The sequence below is a fragment of the Myodes glareolus genome, chromosome 1 (genome assembly GCF_982192425.1).
Source record: "Myodes glareolus chromosome 1, mMyoGla1.1, whole genome shotgun sequence".
Classification (NCBI taxonomy): domain Eukaryota; kingdom Metazoa; phylum Chordata; class Mammalia; order Rodentia; family Cricetidae; genus Myodes; species Myodes glareolus.
This window is the reverse complement of record NC_142026.1, coordinates 85,771,272-85,793,254: the sequence shown is the minus strand read 5'-3', so window position 1 is coordinate 85,793,254 and position 21,983 is coordinate 85,771,272. Positions and strand designations below refer to the sequence as shown.

The following is a 21,983-nucleotide window of genomic DNA, read 5'->3' as shown; positions in this document are numbered from 1 at the left end:
AGGGCCTGGCCTGGCTAGGACCCGAATGGGGAGCATTATGAGGTTCTACACGCCAGTGATGTTTACTCGCTTTCTAATAGAGTACAGCAGGGTGGGAAATTGGGCATCATGGCTGATACTGCTGGGAAAAGGAGGGCTGGGAGGGCTGATGGAGCAGGTAGGGACAAATTGAAAAAAAACCTTCAAAATGTGCTTCAGTGACACCCTTCAGTAGGGACAAGAGAATTGGGCATCTTATTTCAAGACACTAGACAAGCATTGGTAAAGCATGAACATTTATATTTAATTTACATTTTAACAATTTGCACATAAATAACAATGTAAACCAGTAAGTAAACATAAGATAGTTTGTTGTTCTAGCAAAGTAAAAAGCCAATAACTTTGGTCAGTTTTAACTCTGAGGAAAAAAAAAAATAAAACCACTGTTAATTGTGGGCTCAACACTCACATGTAAGAGGCCTAAGAGGAAGTACAGATGGCAAGAAAAACAATTAGTACTTGTAAGACTCCTCCCAACACAGGAGGAAAACAACGTAAGTTCACAGAAAGAAAGCAGATTGGGTGTCAGTGTCATGTCACGCTTTGGTTTGCCTACAGTTAAGGATTAGTTTCATCAAACACAGATGCATCCAGAAATGTCAGTTTTGAGCTGGGCTGCAGCTCAGTGCTAGCTTGCTTGCTAGCATGTGTAGAATCTTGGGTTTTGATCCTTGTAGGTGGTGAGAAACCCATCTCGCTAGTCAGCAGATACGTAAGGCTCTTGGGTTTCTCTGGAAGTTTTCCTCTTTGTGTGTTGATAGACCTATACAAAACACTAAACTAAACATCAGACTCAAGAGTGAGGAGGTGTCAGGGTTCCAAAGGAGGATGAAGAAAGTAAGGTGGAGATAGAAAAAAAAATTATTTTTGTGACCCATCTGACACAAATGTAGCACAAAAATTAAATCGGACAGATGATGTTCAAAAGCAAAATGAAGTTTCTGTTCCTCCCTAGTGGCTACATGGCCCTTACCTCTGCACCAAGGTGCTATGGTCTCTGGTAGTAGGCAAGGTGGTGCATGAGCACCATGTGTTATCGTGAGGTCATGGAGTTGCAAGCAGAACCTCAGAAAGAGGTTCCTTCTGCTCTTTAGGAAAAGTAGGTTCTTTTACATGGCTTGGCTCACAATTTAAGTGGTTATAAATATATTATATATACACATGGTATAGTGGTATAAATAGATTCATAAATATACATCATTCTTTGCTACACCTTGAACACCAACAGGTAACTTTTGGGCTTAGACGAGTACAAGACAGAACAACCCAGCCTACCATTCCAGAGCACACGCGCTCAGCTGAGTAGCAAGTCATGAGATAAGACATCACTTCCTGCACTCCTACTGGGTACACTCAATGAGGTAATTGTTGTTGAACAACTTTGCAATGCCCTTTCATCTTCAATTAAATTAATTATAAAATGCAAAAACACAAATACTGAGAACAGCTGAGTTTTACAGAAATTACAATTGATGTGTTGGGGATAGGAATGTTCATTACCCGCTTAACCTAAGATGACAAGAATACCCGTTTTTTTTTTTATTTGTTTGTTTTGTTTAATTTTCTGTTCATTTTTGTTCGTATTTTAAGTGTGGCCTGAGCCTATCGACACCAAATCTTTCTTGGTAGGGCACCACCTTTGTGCAATTTTGACATTAAGAAACAAAAACAAGTCAACAACAAAATGACACCCAGACTCAAGCCCCCAACCTACACACACACAAAATTATCTGTGCTTGAAGACAGATTCTCGGTGGTTTTAACATGGCATTTTCTCTTCTTCACATTTTCAGATAACACACTGGGATGTCAAAGTCATATGGCCACTCAGAATGGTCCTATGACATCGGAGATAGGAAGACCCTATGCTTTTGGTGGGACAGGCTGGCAAAACCTTCCTGTCACTATTTTGGTAAAATTGTGGCAAGGAGGGGAAAAATAAACTATCATTGGAAACATAAAATATTTGCTTTCTTATTCCTTCCCCTCAAATTATTGCTGAGTAATTCTGCACACATATCCCCAACTTACACAACGTTGTTCAAAGGATACTATCCTCTGAGTCAATACACCAACCATATGACTTTGGCAATATCAAGACCTCATTTTAAAGCATTATTATAGAGAAACATGGTCTGAAATCATACAGCTGTCTACAAAGTCTCAGGTATTTCAACAAATGTGCAGAAATTATCTACAAAGAATGGCCACAAGACAACAACATTTATACTCAAATTACAAAGAATCTTTCCAGTCATTGTAAACTTTTTTAATTATTGCTTTTTGAAAGATAAACTGTATAATAAATTATGAAGGATTATCATTGAAAAAATAATTATGGCTAGGCAATAGTTTTAGTAATAGGAAGGCTATGCAAACATATCCACACAAATATTCAAAATACACAGGTTCAAATATATAGACATGGCTGTAAATAAGTATATATATATATATAATATGTATATATGTATATATAGTGAGTCTTTGCCTCATTTATACCCTGAGATTTTGGTAACTTTGGAGTCCTTCTTAAATTCCAGAGGTGTGGGGAATCACCTCCTGCCAGGAGATCTTTGCAGGCCTGGAATTGTTCACAAGCAATTCAATACAGGCACCCTGACTCACCAAGTCATAACCTAAGAAGCAAAGCAAAAACAAAACACTTCTTTTCTGAAAATCTTAAGGATCCATCGGTTCAACTGTTTCTTGTTTCACCTTTACAGGCACCAGAGGTAGTGGGTTGCTGTGAGGCAACTTCATGAGGGACAGGTCTGATGACTCATAGAGGCCGCACCCTGAGGAGAGGAGTCCGTTCCCCATGTTTCTTTGTAAAGACACTTTCAGACCAGTTTCCTCTTTCTCTTTTCTGACCACAGATAGAATCTCCTTCTCCACCATAGAGGTCATATCCATGTTGTCCTCTATGTCCTCAAGACGGTCAGCATTGTCACTAATGTCGAACTTTTCGATTTCTTCATTGATTCGGGTCAGATCCTCCAAAGGCAGCCCAGGGGCTGGGGCCACGGGGCAGTTGCCCTTCAGGTGGACCTTGAGGCTGCAGAGATGGATGTAGCTCTTGTGGCATTGGGTGCACTTGTGGGGCCGCTCCCGGGTATGCAGTCGTTTATGCAGCTTCAGGTGCACAAACTGGGTAAACTTGGCAGGGCACACCTTACACTGGTAAGGTTTTTCTCCAGAATGCAGTCGAAGGTGGGTCTTGAGATTGCTTGTGCTGCTGAATCGCTTGTGACAGACCTAAAGTGAGGAGACGAAAGAATGCAAGGAAAGGATAGAGGGGAAAATCATTAGGATTAAATATTACCAATATTAAATAAAAATTACCAAAATTAAATATTACCAATGGGAGAGGCAAGACAACCCAGCAACCTTGGAAGACCCAAAGCCTCTTAACGGCACTGGCGGTGTGCTAAGCAATAAGGGGGAAGGCACTGTTTGTGATGATTTCCTCACCCACTGAAAGCTAACTGTGACATCCACCCATCACTACAGCCTGTGAGCAGCTACAGAACCTCCAGGAGCTTCACGGTACCAGCAGCCTATGGCAAGGCAGGAATCTTGAGCTGGTTGAAACACCACTGGAAGGCAACGCTACAGATATTTTTCTACGAAGGTCGAAAGCTCTACCCAGAAAACACTGCCCACCTGACATTCATGTGGCTTTTCTCCTGTGTGCACCAGGTAGTGTTTCTGCAGGTGGGCGAGCTGAGTGAAACCCTTGTTGCAGGTCTGGCATTTGAAAGGCCGTTCTCCACTGTGCACTCTCAAGTGAACCTGGGAAGAAGCCACAGGCGTTAGCTCTGGAGTTGAGATGAGGCTTACCACTTAAGTGTCTGCTCAAAGAGCCAGATGTGTGCGATGCAAGGCCCTTAGGGAAAGGCATCAAGACAAACCCACACTTTCAGTATTCAGCAGGCAGCACCCGCACAGCCCAGGCCCAAGCTGGGTCTCCTATAGCTCAAGTGCAATTAAAAACCTGCTTCCTGGCAGCCAAGTACAACCCGCACAGTGTCTGGAGGCCTACCTTCAGGTTGGAGAGCTGACCGAACGTCTTGGCACAGACATTACACTCATACTTGATCTTGCCGTTCTGCTTCTTCAGCGGGTAGGGAAGAGTCTTGTAACCAGTCATGTTTCTTTTGTTTTTGATGAGATTCATGGCTCCGTCAGTGCTGGGGGCTGCCATCACTGCTGAGGTAGCTTTGGGTTGTACCACGTGTTCGGACGTGGCTGCGGTTCCAGCTGTTGGAGAGCCACTGGGGGGACTACTCTCGTCCTTCATGCTGGCGGCAGCCCCGGTGAGGGAAAAGGCACTGTGGGGTGCTGGGACAAGCATCTCTCTGGGATGCTCCGGTGGAAGCAGCCTTCGGGCTCCATCTGTGGGCAGGGAACTTGGTAGGGAAGCTGGGTTGAGCATTGGATGAGGCAGGTTGCCACCACCAAGGAGGTTGCTATAGACAGGATACAACCTGGGGAAGAGGCTGAAGTTGTTGATGCCATTGATGTTGTTTATGGTGCTCAAGCCATTGGAACTTATGCCATAGGGTGGCAAGAGGAACTTGGGGTAGTGAGCATTGTAAGAGGGGATGAAAGCTGGTGGGAGGTGGGGGGCAGGTGCGTAGCCAGGGTAGGAGCCCAGGCCCTCGGAGCCATAGGAAGCATTCAAGTAGGAGTAGGAGTCCCGGGGTTCCGGGGGACCTGGGACCAGGGGCGACACGGTGTTTCCCGGGCTGCCGTGGGGGCTGGAGCTCTTGAGGCTCTGCTCCGGGCTGCTTGCCGGGGGGCTTGGAGTCGTGGAAGATGGAAGCGGGCTGTGGGTAATGTAAGTGGGTCTTTCTATCCCATAGGCCAGGGACGCTTTCAAAAAGTCTTCCGGCAGAGGTGCCCGGATGGGGTAAACAACCCGAGGATAGAAGGACATGTCAGGGCTCCCATTTTTCCTAAAGCCATCCATGTCCTTTTCTAAAGTGAGGGGTGAAATGTCGGAACGGTAGAAGTCCTTCCTTTTGAAGGAATTGGAGTCCAGTTTTAGGATTTCTTTCACACTGTACTCTCTCTTGGGGACATTCTTTGGGTACAGTTCATTTTTCTCACTGCTGTATTGCTTTGGGTTGCTTTCCATTTGTGCTAAAATGAAGAAGAAAGGGCGGTTACTCACAGACTGTGGAGAACCAAAGTGAAATCAGAAAGCATTCTCTCTTCTTGAGAAACCCTGAGCAGCAGCTGGCAATGCAAAGGCTAGACACCTGGCCCTTCACGCCTCTCACTCCAGAGGGCTCTGGGCCACCCACTCAGAAGCGCTGCTCCATTTCCTTCAAGGGGAAGAAGGGGGAATGAGATCAACAAAAGCTGGGAACAATGGCAGTAGCCTGCACCCAGTAAGTAGCAGCACGGCTCCCATGGCAGCTTGCACAGCCGCGGCAGCATTTGGACAATCTCGTTTCCATTAACGCAAACTATGATAGAAAAGTGCTGTTCAAACTGGAACTCGCTCAGATGGGGTGGAAAAATACAGGGGTGGGGGTTGTCACAGGTTAATAAGTCATTCTGATGTTTGCAGTTTACCTAAAGGAAATCGGCACACTTTGCAACCTTAGATGGAAGATTAAAACTACTTTAAGTAAAGAACAGTCATCAATTTTCAACTTGATTCTCTTTAAATAGGGACTTCCATAAAGCCCTGGTCTAATTGCCTGTGCCAAATAGATTAAGGGCATGGATGCTACCCTTTATGGCTGTTGTTGGACAGCACTGGAATTTCACCAAGGTTCTGGTCTAACTAGGCTACCATCTGGGCTGGCTCCTGGAATCATGAGGTGTGAGAGCCACCTCTGCCAAACCACAACAGGTACTTCCCAAGCCAGTTCAATTACTTACAGCACCAAAGAAAACAGAGGCAGCTAAGAGGAAAACATTTACTCCTAGAGACAGCATATATTCCCTGGTAAAGCTCAGAAGCAATGAGGACCTTCCTAGACTATCTACCGCCACCTGGCCCTACACAGAGAAGATGAGGCCCGCAGGAAAAGTCTCAGCTCAACTTCCCTAGACAAAGCTAACATATGATACACAGGCAGAGCTATGGTTCCTGGGGTGCTCCCTCAAACAGGCTCTCCTACACCCATGAGTGTGCTGAGAGGGCAATGGTTGGTGGGGGGGGGCAGCACATGGGTGCAGGGGGTGGGGTGAACATGCTCCAAGTAGAAGCAAGATTCTTGACTTCTGCCATTGAAGCCATTGAAGATGTAGCAGATGACATTTAAGACACTGTTTAAAAAAAAAAAGTATTCTTTGTAACCTTATAAAACAGCCCTGTTGGACTTAACTGAGAAGGAACTCCAAGCTTGCTACCTGATAGGTCTGAAGGCGAACTAACTCCTTGGATGCCCAGAACTAAACCTTTCCAATCCATTCTGCAGGCTGACAGCCGCAGGGATTCAATTCCAGTTGGAAAGCCCTTTAGAGGATCTTATCTCCCGCAGCTGTTATCAGTTACCCCTGGGCAGCCAGAGCCCCAGAATAAACACAGTGGACAACACTATCAGGGACGATGCTGGTGGGGTCAGTGATGGAAAGCTTTCGAGGGAGAGCAATTTCTCAGGCCTCTAAACCAAAATAAATATCCCCTTATCAGGCCAATATCAGTCTTTCGGTGAGGCCCAGCAGGCAGGAAGTTCAAATTGTCACTTTTGTTTTTTAAAGCTAAAACGGCAAAGGAAAAGAGACAAGTAAACTGGAAAACTGATAGGCAAGGCACCCCACCGGCACAGGAAGGGATTTACTGCAGGTTGAGAAGAAAAAAAAAAAAGATAATGACATGGAAGCAGATCAGGTCAAAAGAAAGAAATGGAGATTGTGTTGTGTACAACGCTCCTAACTCTGCCCCCCCCCCTTTTTGGAGGGGATGGGCCTTTTTCTGCAGCCTTGGTTGGTCAGGAACTTGCTCTTTAAACCAGATGGGCTAAGAACTCAGAGATCCACCTGCTTCTGCCTCTCAATTGCTGGGATTACCTCTCAATTGCTGGGATTAAAGGTGTGCACCACCACACCCAACTCTGCCATTTTTATGTGGCAAAGCATGTCAAAGCCTCATAAAGTTTTTGTGGTGGCCCCACCATGGAAATGTAACAAATGGAAACTCTCAGTGTAAGGAATTAGTCTCTCTCTTAGCGCTGCGCCCATGTTTAACCATGTGTTCTTGCTACGCACGTCCATTACCGAACCGATCTGAAGCTAATGGTTGAGTCAACAAAGAATTCAAAACTTCATTTTCTCTGCGACACACATAAGAGTCGTGTTCGGTGTCTCTGTATTCAGAAAAACAAGCCGACAGCTTATTCTGAAGGAGTATCTTCAGCAAACTGTCAGTGTCTCTAAAATACTTTACATCTGGAAATTACAGACCGTATATGAAGGTACATTTTTAAAAACTCATCCTTCAGCAGCTGAGTAATCAAAGGAGCTGGTATCATTTCTAACTCTCCCACTTAGCAGCTTGAGTTAACATGAAAAGGAAAAATCAAGATCTGTTTTTGTTCTTAAATCTTAAATGGCTGTAGGCGGACAGAGTCATTTCAAGAGTGAGCTGCCTCTGAGGTTCTGAATGGCTTAATTATGCCGACTCACATTTTCGATCTATAATAAGCAGCCCCAAGACTACAAGAAAGAACCTAGAAGTTCTGCAGTAGGCAAAACAAAGTCTGTTTTCAACTGAAACCGAGAAAGCAGATTAACATTCAGAAGTCTATAATTTGGTCAACTGATTTCTAGATGGGTTAGTTAGATAGATAGAAAAAAAATTACCAAAAAGATTGGGAGGGCCAGGAGGTAAATTTAATAGTTCTCTTTTATCTTCTTCCCTCCCTTTTCCTTCTTGCCAGTTTGCGATTTCTGGCCACTTAACTTTCCTTCATCCCATCCCAATTCTTTCCTCCTGTGGAAGTCCTTAGGGAGATTCTGGACAGACCTCTATTGTGCTTTAAGCACGGAAATCCAGCACAGCTCATCCTGGACGCATGCTCTACCTCTGAGGCCTGATGAAATGGTGGAAATTTTCCTGATCACAGTCTCAATCATCAGTTACCACACCTGAGCCAACAGGTTTCACAATCAGTGGCAGGAGCCTTGTAGTGCGACTGTATTGTTAACTCTTCCTTTAGTAGGAATATCAGACAAAGGAGGTGCTAACATGACACTCAGGAGAATCCTGAATACATCACAAGGGATCGCTGAGGAGCAAAGATGCCATTTCACAGTATACATGGGCCTTTCCTCGGAACACAAAGAATCAGCACTTGAATCAGGCATGGTGGGCACATGCCTGTAACCCTAGCATTTTGGGAGTTTGGGTGAGATCAGTTAAAGGGCAACTTTAAGGTGAGCCTAGGCTGAAGGAGGCCCTATCAAAACGTAATAAAAAAAACAAAACGCAAACACGGGAGGAGAGAGATGGCTCCCTTTGGCCAGGCTGGATGGTACCCACTGTGCTCAGATCAAGGATGCATTGTGGTGGGTTAAGGGCCCTGGGCACAGAACCTACAGTGTGGTCCTATGGGAAAGGTGCTGAGTCTATGAGTTTTCAGAGAATTTGAAAATTCCTGAGAGCCTGAACATTGTAGAAGGGGCACAGAGGCAGAAGCAGGCAAATCTCTGAGTTAGAGGCCAGCCTGGTCTACACAGCCAGTTCTAGGACAGCCAGGGTCACAGAAAGAAACACTATCATGAAAAAACAAAAATCAAAACCTAAACAAAACTCCCCAAACAAACAAAACCAAAACTTTCAAACCTTCAACATTTCGTTTTAATCAAAAAGTGGTCATTTTAAAAAATTCTACGAAGCACATCAGTCCAACCCAGAACATGTAAGTATGGTTACAAGAAAGGTTAGAATTTTTTATTCTTAAATTGTTCTGAAATAATTGACTGAAATAAAGGAATGCTTTGTAGGTCATGACAGAAATTTTGGCCAAACTACAAGAGCGAGAGAGAGAGAGAGAGAGAGAAGAGAAAAAAAGTAAAAGCTTATAAACCTAAAGAACCAAGAATCTGCCAAGATAAAGCGATGGGTGGTTACCGTAAGACTGATTAAAAGATGAGATTAATTCATTTTACCATAAGGAAGGAAGCTAAGATATGAAATCTTTTAGGGTTATTCACTTAGACTACTTGAAAAATTATGAGAGTTTTTCTAGAAACAGCCTTCCACCTGACAGCTTTATTCACAGGTATCTTTACAAGATTTCAATGAAGACGCTAAACCCTGACACACTATGGCATAAGGGACTACAGCCAGCATGTTCAACATGTCCATACCAGTCTGCATTATGTCTCCAATTGCCCCCCTTTGCATAAGTTAAAACTGGAAATACATTTCTTCCTGTAACTTTCTGAAGATTCAGAGAAGATCACTTTATATAGATGTATAATAAACATATACAATAAATATTTGACAATTAAGTTTCATAATAAGGTCTAGGGATATTAAAAATGTTTTCCTCTTCCTAATCTTAGCTAACGCCACCTACTTAGTCCAACAGGTGATGAAGCCATATAATTAAACAACATGTTATTAGCTCACAGGGGCAGAACTGACATGACTGGCATTTTTCATTTTTTTGTTGTTGTTGTTCTGTAATCCACTTACTGAGATTCATCACTGTGAGCTCTCCAGGATAAGGATAGTGAAGCCTCTCTGCAAAGTCCCGACAATACCACACAAGAAGTTCCTGGTTGGCAGGGATGGGCTTAATGGTGTAGAAGTAGATGTTCATCCCGTTCTGACAGGCAGCCAGGTTTTGCTCGCGGGCAGAGTGAGCTGGATTCACGTAGCGCATCCAGTTGCTTTTCTCCTCATTAAAGCCATCAATGAAGTGATGGAACTCCTCTCTGGAGTAGATCTGTCCAAAAGAGAGGAATGAGGCCGGGTGAGAGGCGGCTAGCCCAAAGCCAGGGAAAGCTCCCCCAAATCTCTCAGAGTAAACGAACCGCGAGCAAGCAACACAGCACATGTGATTCCAGCCCTCATTGCCTAGTTAGAGAAAGAATCAAATCACTGGTCTGGTGGGACCTCGAAACAGCAGAAATGAGGTAAGGCAGATTTTGTCAGTTACCTTTTCCATTTCAATTTTATGGTCTTTTCACGGGTGGTGGTGGGGATGGCAGTACGGGGAGAGGGGCGGGAGAGCGGGCAGAGAGCAAAAGAACAAAACACAGAATCTCCTCTAAAGAGCAGCCTGGAGTGGGTGAAACTGCCACCAAGAGGTACTCTTGTTACAGTAGCGAATAGCAAATGGGCACCTCTGCTCAGCACACTTCCAACTATGCTGACTTTTAGTGCTTTGAGTCACTGGGCAGACGAACAAGCAGAGGACTGCGTCAAACTAGGTCTCAGCTTTTTTCTATGGCCTCTGTACTTGTGTTTCCTACACCTCCGCCTGGGGCTCAGACTCTGCAAACATCCTCCACCCCCAACCCTGAGTCCCACAGTAACACTTGTTCAGATGAATACTTGGAACCCTGCCTTTTTGTGGAAACACTGGGTGGGGCAAAGGTGAATTTCACCTGCCATAACAAAGCGAGCCACTGGCACAGAGGCCAGGTTTGACAGTCTACTGAGAAGTCGCTTCTCCTCTTGGTAAACATGTGCAGCCTTGTGCCTCTCTTTCATGCCAAGGGAGTAGAGAGTCCCTGGTAGCTGTGAGGAGGCTGGTTAAAACGGCACACACAGAACCAGGCTTTAGGGCTTTTGGGAAAAGAAGAGGAAAAGACAATACATGAATTGTATATACAAGAACACAGAATTTGTCCTTTAGCAACGCTACCTCTGGCTAACAGCTGTACTCACAAAGCTTGGTAAAAAAGGCACAGTTAAGACAGGAGACGGGGGGGGGGGGGGGAGCCAAAACACTCTTACTAAAACCAAGGGGTAATAAACTCACTCCTTATCTTCTCCAGAAAGTTCCTTTCTTTGAAGAGGCACCACCTTCCTGTAGACCCCAGAGCTTTCCTTACACACAAGACAGTCTCCAAGAGGTGCGGTGCTTGTTCACCCCAGAGAGCTCGACAGGCAGCCTGCTATTGCCTTAGTCTTAGTCACACACTGGCTGTGTGAGCAGTTCTGTATTTCTCTCCAACGTTATCAGAAATAAAAAGGAACTCTGTCCCTTTAATACAGGCAGTAAACAGCAGAATCAGTTTCTTTTAAGAGTGACTTCCTGTGAACTGTGAGGGGGATGTATGTGGCTTCATCAAAGCAGCCTGTGAGAGCTTCCGCGGTGTGTCTTGTTAAGAGAAAATGTAACAAGACTGGGCGAATTCAGCTATCAAGAGGGGTTTTCAAGTTTGTTTACTCTGACGCGCAAACTTCCAGGAACATGGGGTTCCAGCGCTCTTGCACTAGGGCGGAAACAGCTAGCCGCGGGTGTCTTGATCCTAGCTGGCTTTCCACAGCTACAGTTTACTGTAGCCTCATTTAAAAGCAGAACCGTGGATGTCATGAAGTCACACACACCCCGAGAAAATAAAATCATGTGTTTGTAAAACGCACACCGATGCCTGCCTTTCCAACTATTATCAAGAAGATTAAACACGTGCTGACTCATAGTACAGTTACAAGAAATGTCACTGGTTTCTCAACTTGAGCATCTCTTTGACTGTGTAATTTGCATGAAACCTTCTCATTCCTCACCAACAGATGTTCATATTCCTGCCCTGGAAATCAGCTCTTCCAACATGTGAGGGGTTTTATTCCCCGCTGTGTTGCTTGCATGTGAACCACTGATTTAATTCGTTCCTCCCAAGGAAAGCCTCACAATTACTTATTATTATGACTTTGTACATCTTTAAATGAGACAGAACTGGGAGAGTAGTGGGAGATTCTTAGGTGTTTCTTGACTGCTTTCAAAAAGACAGCGTATTAATGACCATGTCAGATTGTCTAAATTCAGACCATTTGAGGCCAACACTAACAGACCTCTACGGCTCACATCTGAGAAAGACGATAAAGGTAAAAGGTCACTCATATTCTCACACTGTCGGTCCTGTTGCAATATATTTTAATGCCAAGTAATTATTAAATAAATAAAAATTGAGATTCTTATTAACAAATTAACAAATCTACAACTTCAGCTGTAGAAGCAGCAAGTTAAATGTCTGGAAATAAAATGTCCTAGATGTAGAAGAATTTCTCAGGAATAGCTTCACTAGAAATTTCCTATCCAAATTCTTTATAAGTTACTTATGCAAAAGCATCATCCAGGGCAAGCATGATGCAGGCTTGGCCACTACCGTATCTGCGGGGGATGTGTACTTTATGTCTGTATAGGAAAGTGCTCACTAAATTCACGTAGTTCTTCATTTCCAAACTGAGCATGCCAGAGACATCTTTTGGAAAGGGAGGCTGACATTTCTGTATCCACTCCCAATTCAGGTTTTACCCATGAATCGCATCTCCTCGGCCACCTCAGAGTCCTTGCAAACCCTGGCATTCCAAATGCGGCTGCATAGGTCCGAGCTTTTAAGGAGCTGTGCTAAGCCAAGTCTATCGTGTCCCATCATGCGAGAATTTTCCTTACGCTTAGCCACTTAAGATACTGACAAATGCAACAGTTTTACAGTGCAGATGTATTTAAACAAAGACTTCCGCGGTCATTCTCTTCCCCACTAACCCACCTTCTACCTATCCTTTCCGAGTGACATTTCTCTTCAAGATAATTCATTTATGATAACTCTTCCATTCAGTTGAAGTGAACTCAGCAAGAAATCAAGAAAGGGTGAAATCTAAGGCTTGGTGACTCATTACTACTTCCTCGAACAGAAATGCAAATGAGCCTGCCCTTGAAGCAAGCAGCAAGCTGTTTCCTTTCATCACAAAGCTGTATGTAATGAGTTGCAAAAAAAAAAAAAATCAAGATTCGCATGTAGTCCATATCTAACCACCTACAGCCAATATTTCCAAGCGGTTTCATCGAACTTGCTCAGAATTCCAGTGTTTCCTTGAGTGAGTCCCATCGTTTCCCATAACTGGTTGAAAAGGAAGTGACCCCATTCTTTAAGTTCCATCTACCCCCAAGTATTGAAAAGTCTTCAAAATGTTTCCTTACTTACCCGCCAAAAATATTTCCTGTTGGCGTTCTTGGGAACCGTGTCATTGGTGTAGATTTCACCTATCAGGGGTCCAAACCTGGTTCCCTTCGGTATGTACTCCTTACTCACCACTCCAGTGACCTAAAGAGATTAAACATGAACTCATTACGCAAACCTAAAGATGTCAATCTTGTTATTTCAGTGAACTGAATTGTCAATCGATGACCTAGCAAGACATCCATGAGGCCTCCACAATTTATACTACTTCATTACAGGGACGCCATGGGTCTTTCAACGTTATCCGGGCACTGAAATAGTCCAGGGGATTGTTTACTGGTGTCTGTGGCTCTTGCTTCATTGCTTTTCATGCTAGAAGACCAGAAGATCAGCATTCTGTTCTAAGAGAATAAAGCTGCGGAGGGAGATGTCAAGATTAGACCCTTCAGTTCCCTCCTTCTCCCTCAAACCATAAACACAGTGTACTTTAGGGGAATAAAAGAGTTTTAACCTCAGAAACCAAAATAATGCTCTTTAGTTGTTCCACCGAGGCCAAAGGAACCAGAAACCAAACACATTAAGTTTTTTTTTTTTTTTTTAATTCCAGATGAGGCTTCCCCTCCCCTTCTTTCCCTCATAGCTTGTAAGGGCTCTTTACTAGAAGAAAGATCTTTCAAGTAACTTTGTTCTTCTCTAACATCTACTCAATGGTGGTCACAAGTCCCTCTTTGAAATGGAATGTGTAATGAGGAGACTGTGGGTTCTAAAAGATGTGGCTTCTAAGATCTGAGGAAATGACCTTTTCAGACTGAAGCCTTCATGCATTGCAACTCGGAGGGGTTTACTAAAGAAACATGTTAGCTATGGCAGCTCTTCCTTGATCATAACATTCTTTTTAGGGTAATTTTTTTTTTTAAAAATTAGACACAAGCTAGGAAGTAATTCAAATGAACTCTAAGAACTACTCAGAGTTCACCTTTCACAGTAGAGATTTGTTTTCTCAATTTAAATTTTGTTCTGGTTCAAAACCGAAAAGAATACCTTACTGAAATGGCCAAGGGCAGTGTAAAAGATAGTATTTATTTCTTTTATTTTTCTTGGTGGCGCTTATATAAGTATATGCCTGAAACAGCAGGTGCAGACAAGTGAATTAATGCCTGTTCAGATGGTTTGTAGTAGAACCCAGGACTTTGGTTATACTCCACACTGGTACCTCATTCAACCCATCAAAAATTTAACCTCTGTCTAATATGGAATAAACAAACTTACATAGCTTGGACAGGCCACTCTTCTCATGTCGTTTTTTTTTTTAATCATCAAATGTCCCTTTTCTTGGACAATCTAATATTTAATATACAGTTAATGGTGCATTCTTGAGACAGGAAAGGAGTGGAGGAAGAGAAAATTTTCTATACTCAATACAACTCGAAACAAAGTTGGTGAGTTAAAAGTGTTATTTTTGGTCTTATATGAGTTTGTGGCAAAGGTCTGAAAAAGGCAGATGTTCATCTCCTCTGCTCTCATTCTATCTGTCTATGCTTTCAAGAACACTTCATCATTGCTGCTGTCTGTTCCAGCCCAGCTTTGGAGAGATAGGAGCATCCCAGAGCAGAGACTCTGGGATAAAAACGCACACAGAGAGCCTGGCTATTCTTCGCTGGTCACGGGCTTGTTTAGGACAAACCATTGAACTTACTTTGTAAAACTCATGGAATTGTCTTCTATAATACACAAATTATTAGACATTTACATTTGAATGCTTATTCCATAATATTAAAATGCCAAACAGGAAAAACAAATAATGCCATTTGTCAGTGAGCCAATAATTAGCAGCTGATAATTTCAACATATCCACTTGAAAGCAGTAATTTTGAGAAAGGCACTCGACTGGTTCCTCAACTTGGTTTTAAATTACAGCCTCCTGCAGACAGTGTCTTCGGAGTCGGAGCTTGATTACCAACAAGGGGCACTACACTGAGGTCACAGTTTCCCTTCCAAATTGTCGTCCCTCTCCCTACAGAACGGGCCTCTTGGTTTTCACCTATCAGTCTTACCCTATGAAAACACATTTTCTTGTGGCCAAAAGGAAGTTAATTAGAATCTTGTTCCTACAACCAAAGAATGTGGGGAAGGCATAAGCTATCTAGTGCCTCTTATGCACAACTGTGGACTCGGCACTGTGGATGTTTACATCAGTATTGGAAGCACCTGCCATCTATAACCTCACAATCGCAAATGAACAGACAAGACATGAGAACAATGAAAGAGCAAGCAGCCTTTTTAAGAAAGAAAGTCCTGGTGTGGCTTCATATCTCAGCTACTCTGAAGGCTGAGGCAAGAGATTGGTGAGTTCAAGGTCTATCTGGAAAATAGAACCAGACTGAACTTTGATGTTAGATGATTTTTATGAATAACATAGAACCTTAATAGTTAGAATTCCTACTATAAACAGAGCTGAGAGGTACAGAAAAATTAACATTGATAGACAAACAAAGACACATATTCAGCGTTCTGAGACTAGAGGAATAATCCTGTTGCGTCTAAGTCACATATCTTTCACTAGTTGGGGTGTATGTCTCTAATCATAGTATGAAGGATGCAGATAGATCACCAGCTTCTGGCCTGTGTTCACACTGCAGACATCTCAAGATTCTATCTCAGAAAACAGCATCAACTCAGCCATCTATATCCATTCTAAGCTCAGCATGCTAATAACACACAGTAAACACCTCCGTGTCAAATACACGTCCGCTTTGCTAATCAAAGAAGACATAAAAACTGCAGCTCTAAGATGGGAACAGGAGCCAGCATTGTGGAAAGTAGACAACCAACTTAGAGATCTCTTGGTCCTAAAAGATCCGGATGAGTATCATAGCTCAACCCCACCTCCCTCACCCATTGTTTACAGCGTTCTATCCTAGGATCGAGCAAATGGTACAGAGGAACTTGGCCTGTGCTTTGAGCTGTACAGTGCTAAAAACACTAATTAAATGTGTGTGTTCACCTAACGCAGGAAGGAAACTTCACTGGAACTGACCAGGGTCCTAAAGAATTACTGCTGGGGACTGGCCGCTATGTGCCTTCTATAAACCTATCAGTAAGAGAAAGAGGCCTGCAAAGGCTGCCCATGCTTCATCTGCCCCTACAGAAGCCCCTCACACTTGCTTTATGTACTGAGCCGACCCTTCTGTCACCTGGGCACATCTGTCTCTGTCAGGGCTTTGGCTACAGAACACAAGCTGTCTGGAGCTTTGAGACAAAACCCAGGGCTTCTTTTTAACTTTACAAAATAAAGTTTATTAACAGTTCAGGACGAAGTGAATGGGAATATGGAATGAAAATTCGATAATAAGGACAGCGTAGGTGTGTTTGTTTACTTTTAAAACAATCCGCCCTTTAGAGAGTGTGCAATATACACGCTCAAGAAAGCACGGGGATTGCAAAGAGACACTATTCAGTTCCCAATGTTGTCTGAGTTTCCGCACTTCAAATTAAGAGTATTTTAATTACTTATGATCTTCCTGCTCCCCAAATCTCATTCAGCTAGATTTTTTTTTCTATTTTTACTGTAAGGGCATAGATGTATTTTGCTCCATTTTTCACAGGCATGAACAGGTGATTTTGAAAGGTTTCCAACGTTGTTATCTTTATATTAAGGGAAATGTGGTAGTGCCTTGCCTTCCACTACCAAATCAAAGAGTTTGGAGGTGGAATTGCATGTTATGGTGAGATCCTTTCCAGATGGCTCACCTTAATAATGGACCTCAATCGGAATGGACACCAAGTCCTTGCGATCTGCCCGATGTTTGCCAGCACTCAACTCCAAATCAGAGTCTCAGAGGAGCCAAGTGCCCCTTGAGGACAAGACACCCCAGCTGTCAGCAGAAACCTGGCCTGGACACTGCTCCTAAACCTCCAATTGACTTTTCTGTAGTCAAATACTCACAGATTATTTCAGGAGGCCGAGGGGAAACTCCCCACAAAAGAATAACCCACCAGGTTAAACGTTCTCAAAGTTTTAAATAGCATGTCTGTATTTGGTTTTAGATCTGGAAATAGGAAGTAAGAACAGCCTCGATAAAAGTGCAGCGTGATTCTGAGCCAGATCTAAAAATTAACGTTAAGATCAGAAATACAGCTTGTATGTTTTGTTTTTAAACCAAGGGGGGTGGGGTGGTGGGAAGGTGCTGACACATAGCACAAATTCATAATGAAAAATGATCTTGTTAAAAAAAAAATTCCCCAGGATGTCAGCACACAGTACATAAAGTAACAGCTTTTGCTATTTTAATGAAAACATTTAAAGATGACTGAGATAAATTAGTCAGATAAAACCTGCACGGAGAAAGAAAGGCCCTTTCCCTGCTTCCCCGGCTCCCGGGACTCACAGCACTAACTGAACAACGAAACGATGGCAATGTATGTAAACATTTCAGCGAGGCTGGCGCTCCTGTCCCGGTGTGGTTAGCATCTATCATGCCCGTAATGGCTCAGTTCTCTTTCACCACCCCTAAGGAGCTGTCCCAAAGTTCAAAACGGGGTGGTGGGGGGGGAGGCAGGCACGGGACTGAGGCACACATTTTGATGTAAGCATGAGGCAGGATGATATTGAATTTTGTTTCCTGGTTGCTTTTGTGATGAAGAGGTACTACCTCCTATTCAGCTGTTCCACTTAAGTAAAATATGGGAAGAAGGACAAAGAAGTCCAACTTCCTTACTGCTACGAAGAGCTCCCCTCAGGAACACAAGTACTCTCTCTTCCTGGTTGCTTAACATTACAGAAATAGGGAAGAATTCAGCAGAAAAAAAAAACCAATAGGCTTAGTAAAAAGATAAATAAAGCCACAGTGACACCAAGAGGGACCAGAGTAGCATGATCTAGAAACACCTGGAGCAACCAGAGAACTTTGCTTCCAGTCTGTGGCTGACTGTAACGACATAGCCTTTGGGGAAGTTGACTATCTCTCTGAACCTTGAACTAGATGATCTAATAGCATAACTCCACTCAGCCATGATTTTCAGTAGAATGACAAAAACTGAAAAACTTAAAGAGCTGAACTGAGGAGGACATTGTAGGGTAACAAAGCGAGGACCCACAAAATGGGGTCTCTACTTCTATCCCGATAGGCTGAAGAGACAACAGGACATGAATAACCCTTATGAGTGGACAAATATTTAGTCAAATATGATGTGGTAAAAAACGGACTACACCTTTTAAAGGCACAGCCAGGCCTCAAACACCCAAACAAATGCTACATTGACTCCAAGAGCTATCCGCTCAGAGGCTTCTATTGCTTTCGGGAAGAGGTATAATTAAAGCTGACCTCTGGGGTTACAGTTTTTAGAAAATATTTATATACAAACTACAATTTAAATTTTTTAAAATAAAATCTAATACTATTTTTCCCATCAGAAAGAAAACAAGGTGAAGCTTTAGTGAAACTCAAAGCCGAATTCCTCTCTTTAAGTTTATATCTCTCTCCCCTCTCTCTCCTTCTTAAAAACATTGAACTCAGACACACAAACAGGAAAGAGACAAAGTGTTTCCCGACTCGGGGACTTTCACATGCTGCTCCTTTGGGAAGGAGGAAAGGGATTGAGCATGGCCATAATGAATACTCCCAGGAGCAAATCTGGGACTTTTACAACGCAGGACCCCCTTAAGACAGTAAGCATCAGAACCCACTGTGGGTGGCGGTAATGGTGGGAAGTCTGCTGAGGTTGATCCTCAGCAACTTGGCCCATCAAGAGAGCAGCTGCAGGAGGTAGAGTCTCAGAGCCAGAGGTGGTTCTGCAAATCCCTTCCCAGCCACACGTCTCACCGGCTTTAATTGTCATATAAAAGGGTAAACACGGATCAGGTGCTCCTCAGTTGCTTGCCCCTTTGAAACAACAAAGAGGGTACCCACTTCAGAAGCAAGTGGGCCTGCCAGCCTGGCCAAGGCAGAGGAGCTGCCTCAGGTAAACAGTGGTTAGTGAAGTCATCCTGACAGAGGACACTTTTACGTGACCCTCTTCCTTCCCAGTTAATGCCATCACTTCAGTTAATAAACATGTCAAGGTTTTGAGAATAAATTTAGAAACCCAGCTAATAAAGCTGGCTCGTTAAAAGAGAATAAAGCCATCTCAGGAGCAAAGGGAGACAAAAGAAAACATCTTTTTTTCTCAGAAAATTTCCCTTAAAGTCGTGTAGGCCAGGGCCCGTGTGACAAGGAGAGATGCAGCTCCTGTGCAGCTCTGCCCACAGAGCTGCAAGTCAGCTCCTCCAAGACATGTCAATTTGCCAAAAGAGTTAACTGTTTACTAATTAGTACAGAACAGCTGACGGGAGGAGGAAACCAACAGGAATTGGCTTGAAGGAAAAGCAATGACAACAGCGGCTAGAGCGATCAATTATTTGCCAATGCATATAAATACCCACAATGCTCAGAGAGAGCAAGGGAATTAACCCAAGGGCCAGTCAGTCTTCAATCAGGCAGAGGCTTACCTCTTTGCTGTTGCTGGTGGCATACTTGAAAAGCAGGTTCCTTGGTAAGGATGCCTCTGCTTGAACAGAAGTGCCCCCGTCGGCGCCGGAATCCCAGGGGTGGTCATTCACTATGTAGGTACACTTCTCTTCAAACTCAGCCTCTGTCCATAGAGTCATATCAGCTTCTTCCATGTCCATTTTCATGATCCCAGTCCTCTCTGCTAACCCTTGAAACTTCACGGAGCTGGAGCTATACTTAGGGGCAGCCTGGAAGAGAAGGGAAAGGCCTTTAATCCCCATTGTCCGGCGTTCCTGTGGCTCCCTCTGAGAGGCTATGACTAACACAGTAGTCTGAAGACTTTAAAAGCTGAGGGAGTACTTGTGCAGTTGAGTAAGAGTCCAAAGCCGTATAAAGCAGAGTGCCTTGAAGAAGCACGATTTTAAAACGCAACCCTTGGCTAGGGGGAAAAATTATATATATATTTGGCAACTCGGGAGAAAAAGAACAGCTACCTTTGAACAATCCTTGACTTTACCTCTGAAGGCAGAATATGTTGTGGGCGCTGCTGCGTCCTGTGTCCCGGGACGCCTGGGGTCATGGCCGCCAGACCCTCAGCGCCTTGGAAAAGCTGCCTCAAGAGAAGTGTCACAAACAAGGAGAGGAAGAGGAAGGAGCGCTGTCTGCCTCTGAATGAAGCTAAAAATGGAAAGCGCGTGTGGTGCAGGAGCGGAACCCAGCCTGCCTTTTCCAAATGGGGAAGACTGAACTTTCCCACCAGCTCCCTCTGCGAAACAACTTTCAAAACAACTGGGTTGTCCCCCTCCCTCTGGCGCGCTCTGTCTCTTTCATCCTCTAGCAGCGAAGCACGAGAGGGATTGCATCCTGCCAGCATCAATGAGTACCAGCCTTCCCGAGCTCTCATGGACCACAGGAAAAGAGAAATAGGTGAAGGGTGCTGCAGCCTTTTTGGATCGGTGGGCATCTCAAGCCAGATAGGAATAAAAACAAAACATAAAAATATTCATAGAATTCCCCGAAGAGAATTCCTTTAGGAACTCTCGGCTACAAATAGCACTTTCCATTTAAATGTGAAAGTGCACAAATTCCCAGAAGTCACTGAAGGGGCACAGCTTACTGTAACTAAGTCATACAGAAGACGCGGGGATCCTCCTGGAATCTGCCCTCGGAAAGAGTGCTTTCCAAAGAGGAAAAACAAACGCAACGCATTCCCACACAGACGCGACAGATTAAAAATTGGGAATAAGGATATCCATGTAAGAACATGCACTAGGAAAATGTAAACACTCGAGTCCCTCGAAGGGCTTTTCACATTTCCCCACATCTTCCCTAAATATCATGCTCCTGGGGTAGCATGAGGGGATGTTCAGTTGTCTTTGCCCCAGTTACAACTTGTAAGGTCTTGTTGGACAGACGATGTTAAAATTAATCAAATTGAAAACCTAAGCCACCCCGGGATAGTTTCTTTGCTGGCAGCGGGTGAGGAAGCGGACTAGAACCACCACTGAAATTTCAGTGAATTGACAATTATGTCTAGAACTGAAAGGGTTAATGATTCATGCGGAAAAAGTCTTTTAAATGTTTGACAGTGCTCCGCGCATTAAAGCAGAAGCCTTGGTTTCTACTGCGGCTGCATTCTTAAAATAAATAAATAAAAATAAAAAAGAAAGAAAAAAAGGAATGAAAAGTTTTCAAATCAGATTAAAAACAGAATCCAGTTCCTTACCAAGGTCGTACCCACACGTTTTTCCAAAAGAAGATCCAACATCTGAGATAAGGTTCGCTCATGTCCACCCAGTCCACATCCTCCCGCGTCCCGGCCGGACTGAGCAGCACTGACGCGCACCTCGGCAGTCCCTCCTTTTCTACGGCCGCGGGCCGGGCTGGCTCCGGGCGGACAGGTGCTGCGCGCTGCTCTTGCGTCTCAGCAACACTGGAGGGCCCAGTGTCACGGCAGCACTGTCGCTCTTCCTCCTCCCTGCCTGCCGCAGACTTTACCAACTGACGGGTCTGATTCACTCCTACCAGCCGCCGGGATGGGGGCGTGGCCGCACCTGGACGGCCCAGCCGTGCGGCGGGGTTCAGGGTCCCCCCCCTCCCCCCGCCGCCGCCCCAGATGGCGAGCCGCCGCAGCTTCCTCTCTTTGCAAGTGGATTTCAACACGGACTGGGAATCTTCTTACTTCCCTTTGCAGGCGCTTGCCCTCCACGTTTACTCACGCTGCGCTGCGATTGTATTCTTAGTACTCCAGCTCGCCTGCTTCCTGTCGCGGCAGAATGGGGCGGGGTGGGGGGGGAACTCCTCCTCCGAAGAAAACCCAAATCACCTAAACTCGGTGTCTCAGTTACAGGATCCGAC

The 21,983-nt window shown here is 44.2% G+C and overlaps 1 protein-coding gene across 4 annotated transcripts; it reads right to left on the bottom strand.

Moving 5' to 3' along the window:
• Nucleotides 1–262: 262 nt before the first annotated feature.
• On the bottom strand, nucleotides 263–21,550 carry Prdm1 (PR/SET domain 1). 4 transcript variants are annotated; one of them, XM_048449029.3, is made up of 8 exons: nucleotides 21,352–21,550; nucleotides 19,986–20,064; nucleotides 19,625–19,873; nucleotides 13,162–13,281; nucleotides 9,701–9,953; nucleotides 4,082–5,184; nucleotides 3,703–3,831; nucleotides 263–3,294 (listed from the first exon to the last, which is right to left on the bottom strand). In XM_048449029.3, exons 1-8 carry the CDS (start codon nucleotides 21,411–21,413, stop codon nucleotides 2,719–2,721), a joined length of 2,571 nt encoding a protein of 856 aa, XP_048304986.3. In that variant the 5' UTR covers nucleotides 21,414–21,550; the 3' UTR covers nucleotides 263–2,718. The 4 variants fall into 4 exon arrangements, with proteins under 4 accessions (XP_048304986.3, XP_048304984.3, XP_048304983.3 ...); XM_048449027.3 differs by lacking the exon at nucleotides 19,986–20,064 and having other exon boundaries at nucleotides 21,352–21,538; XM_048449026.3 differs by lacking the exons at nucleotides 19,986–20,064; nucleotides 21,352–21,550 and adding an exon at nucleotides 20,143–20,162.
• Between the last annotated feature and the right edge of the window lie 433 nt (nucleotides 21,551–21,983).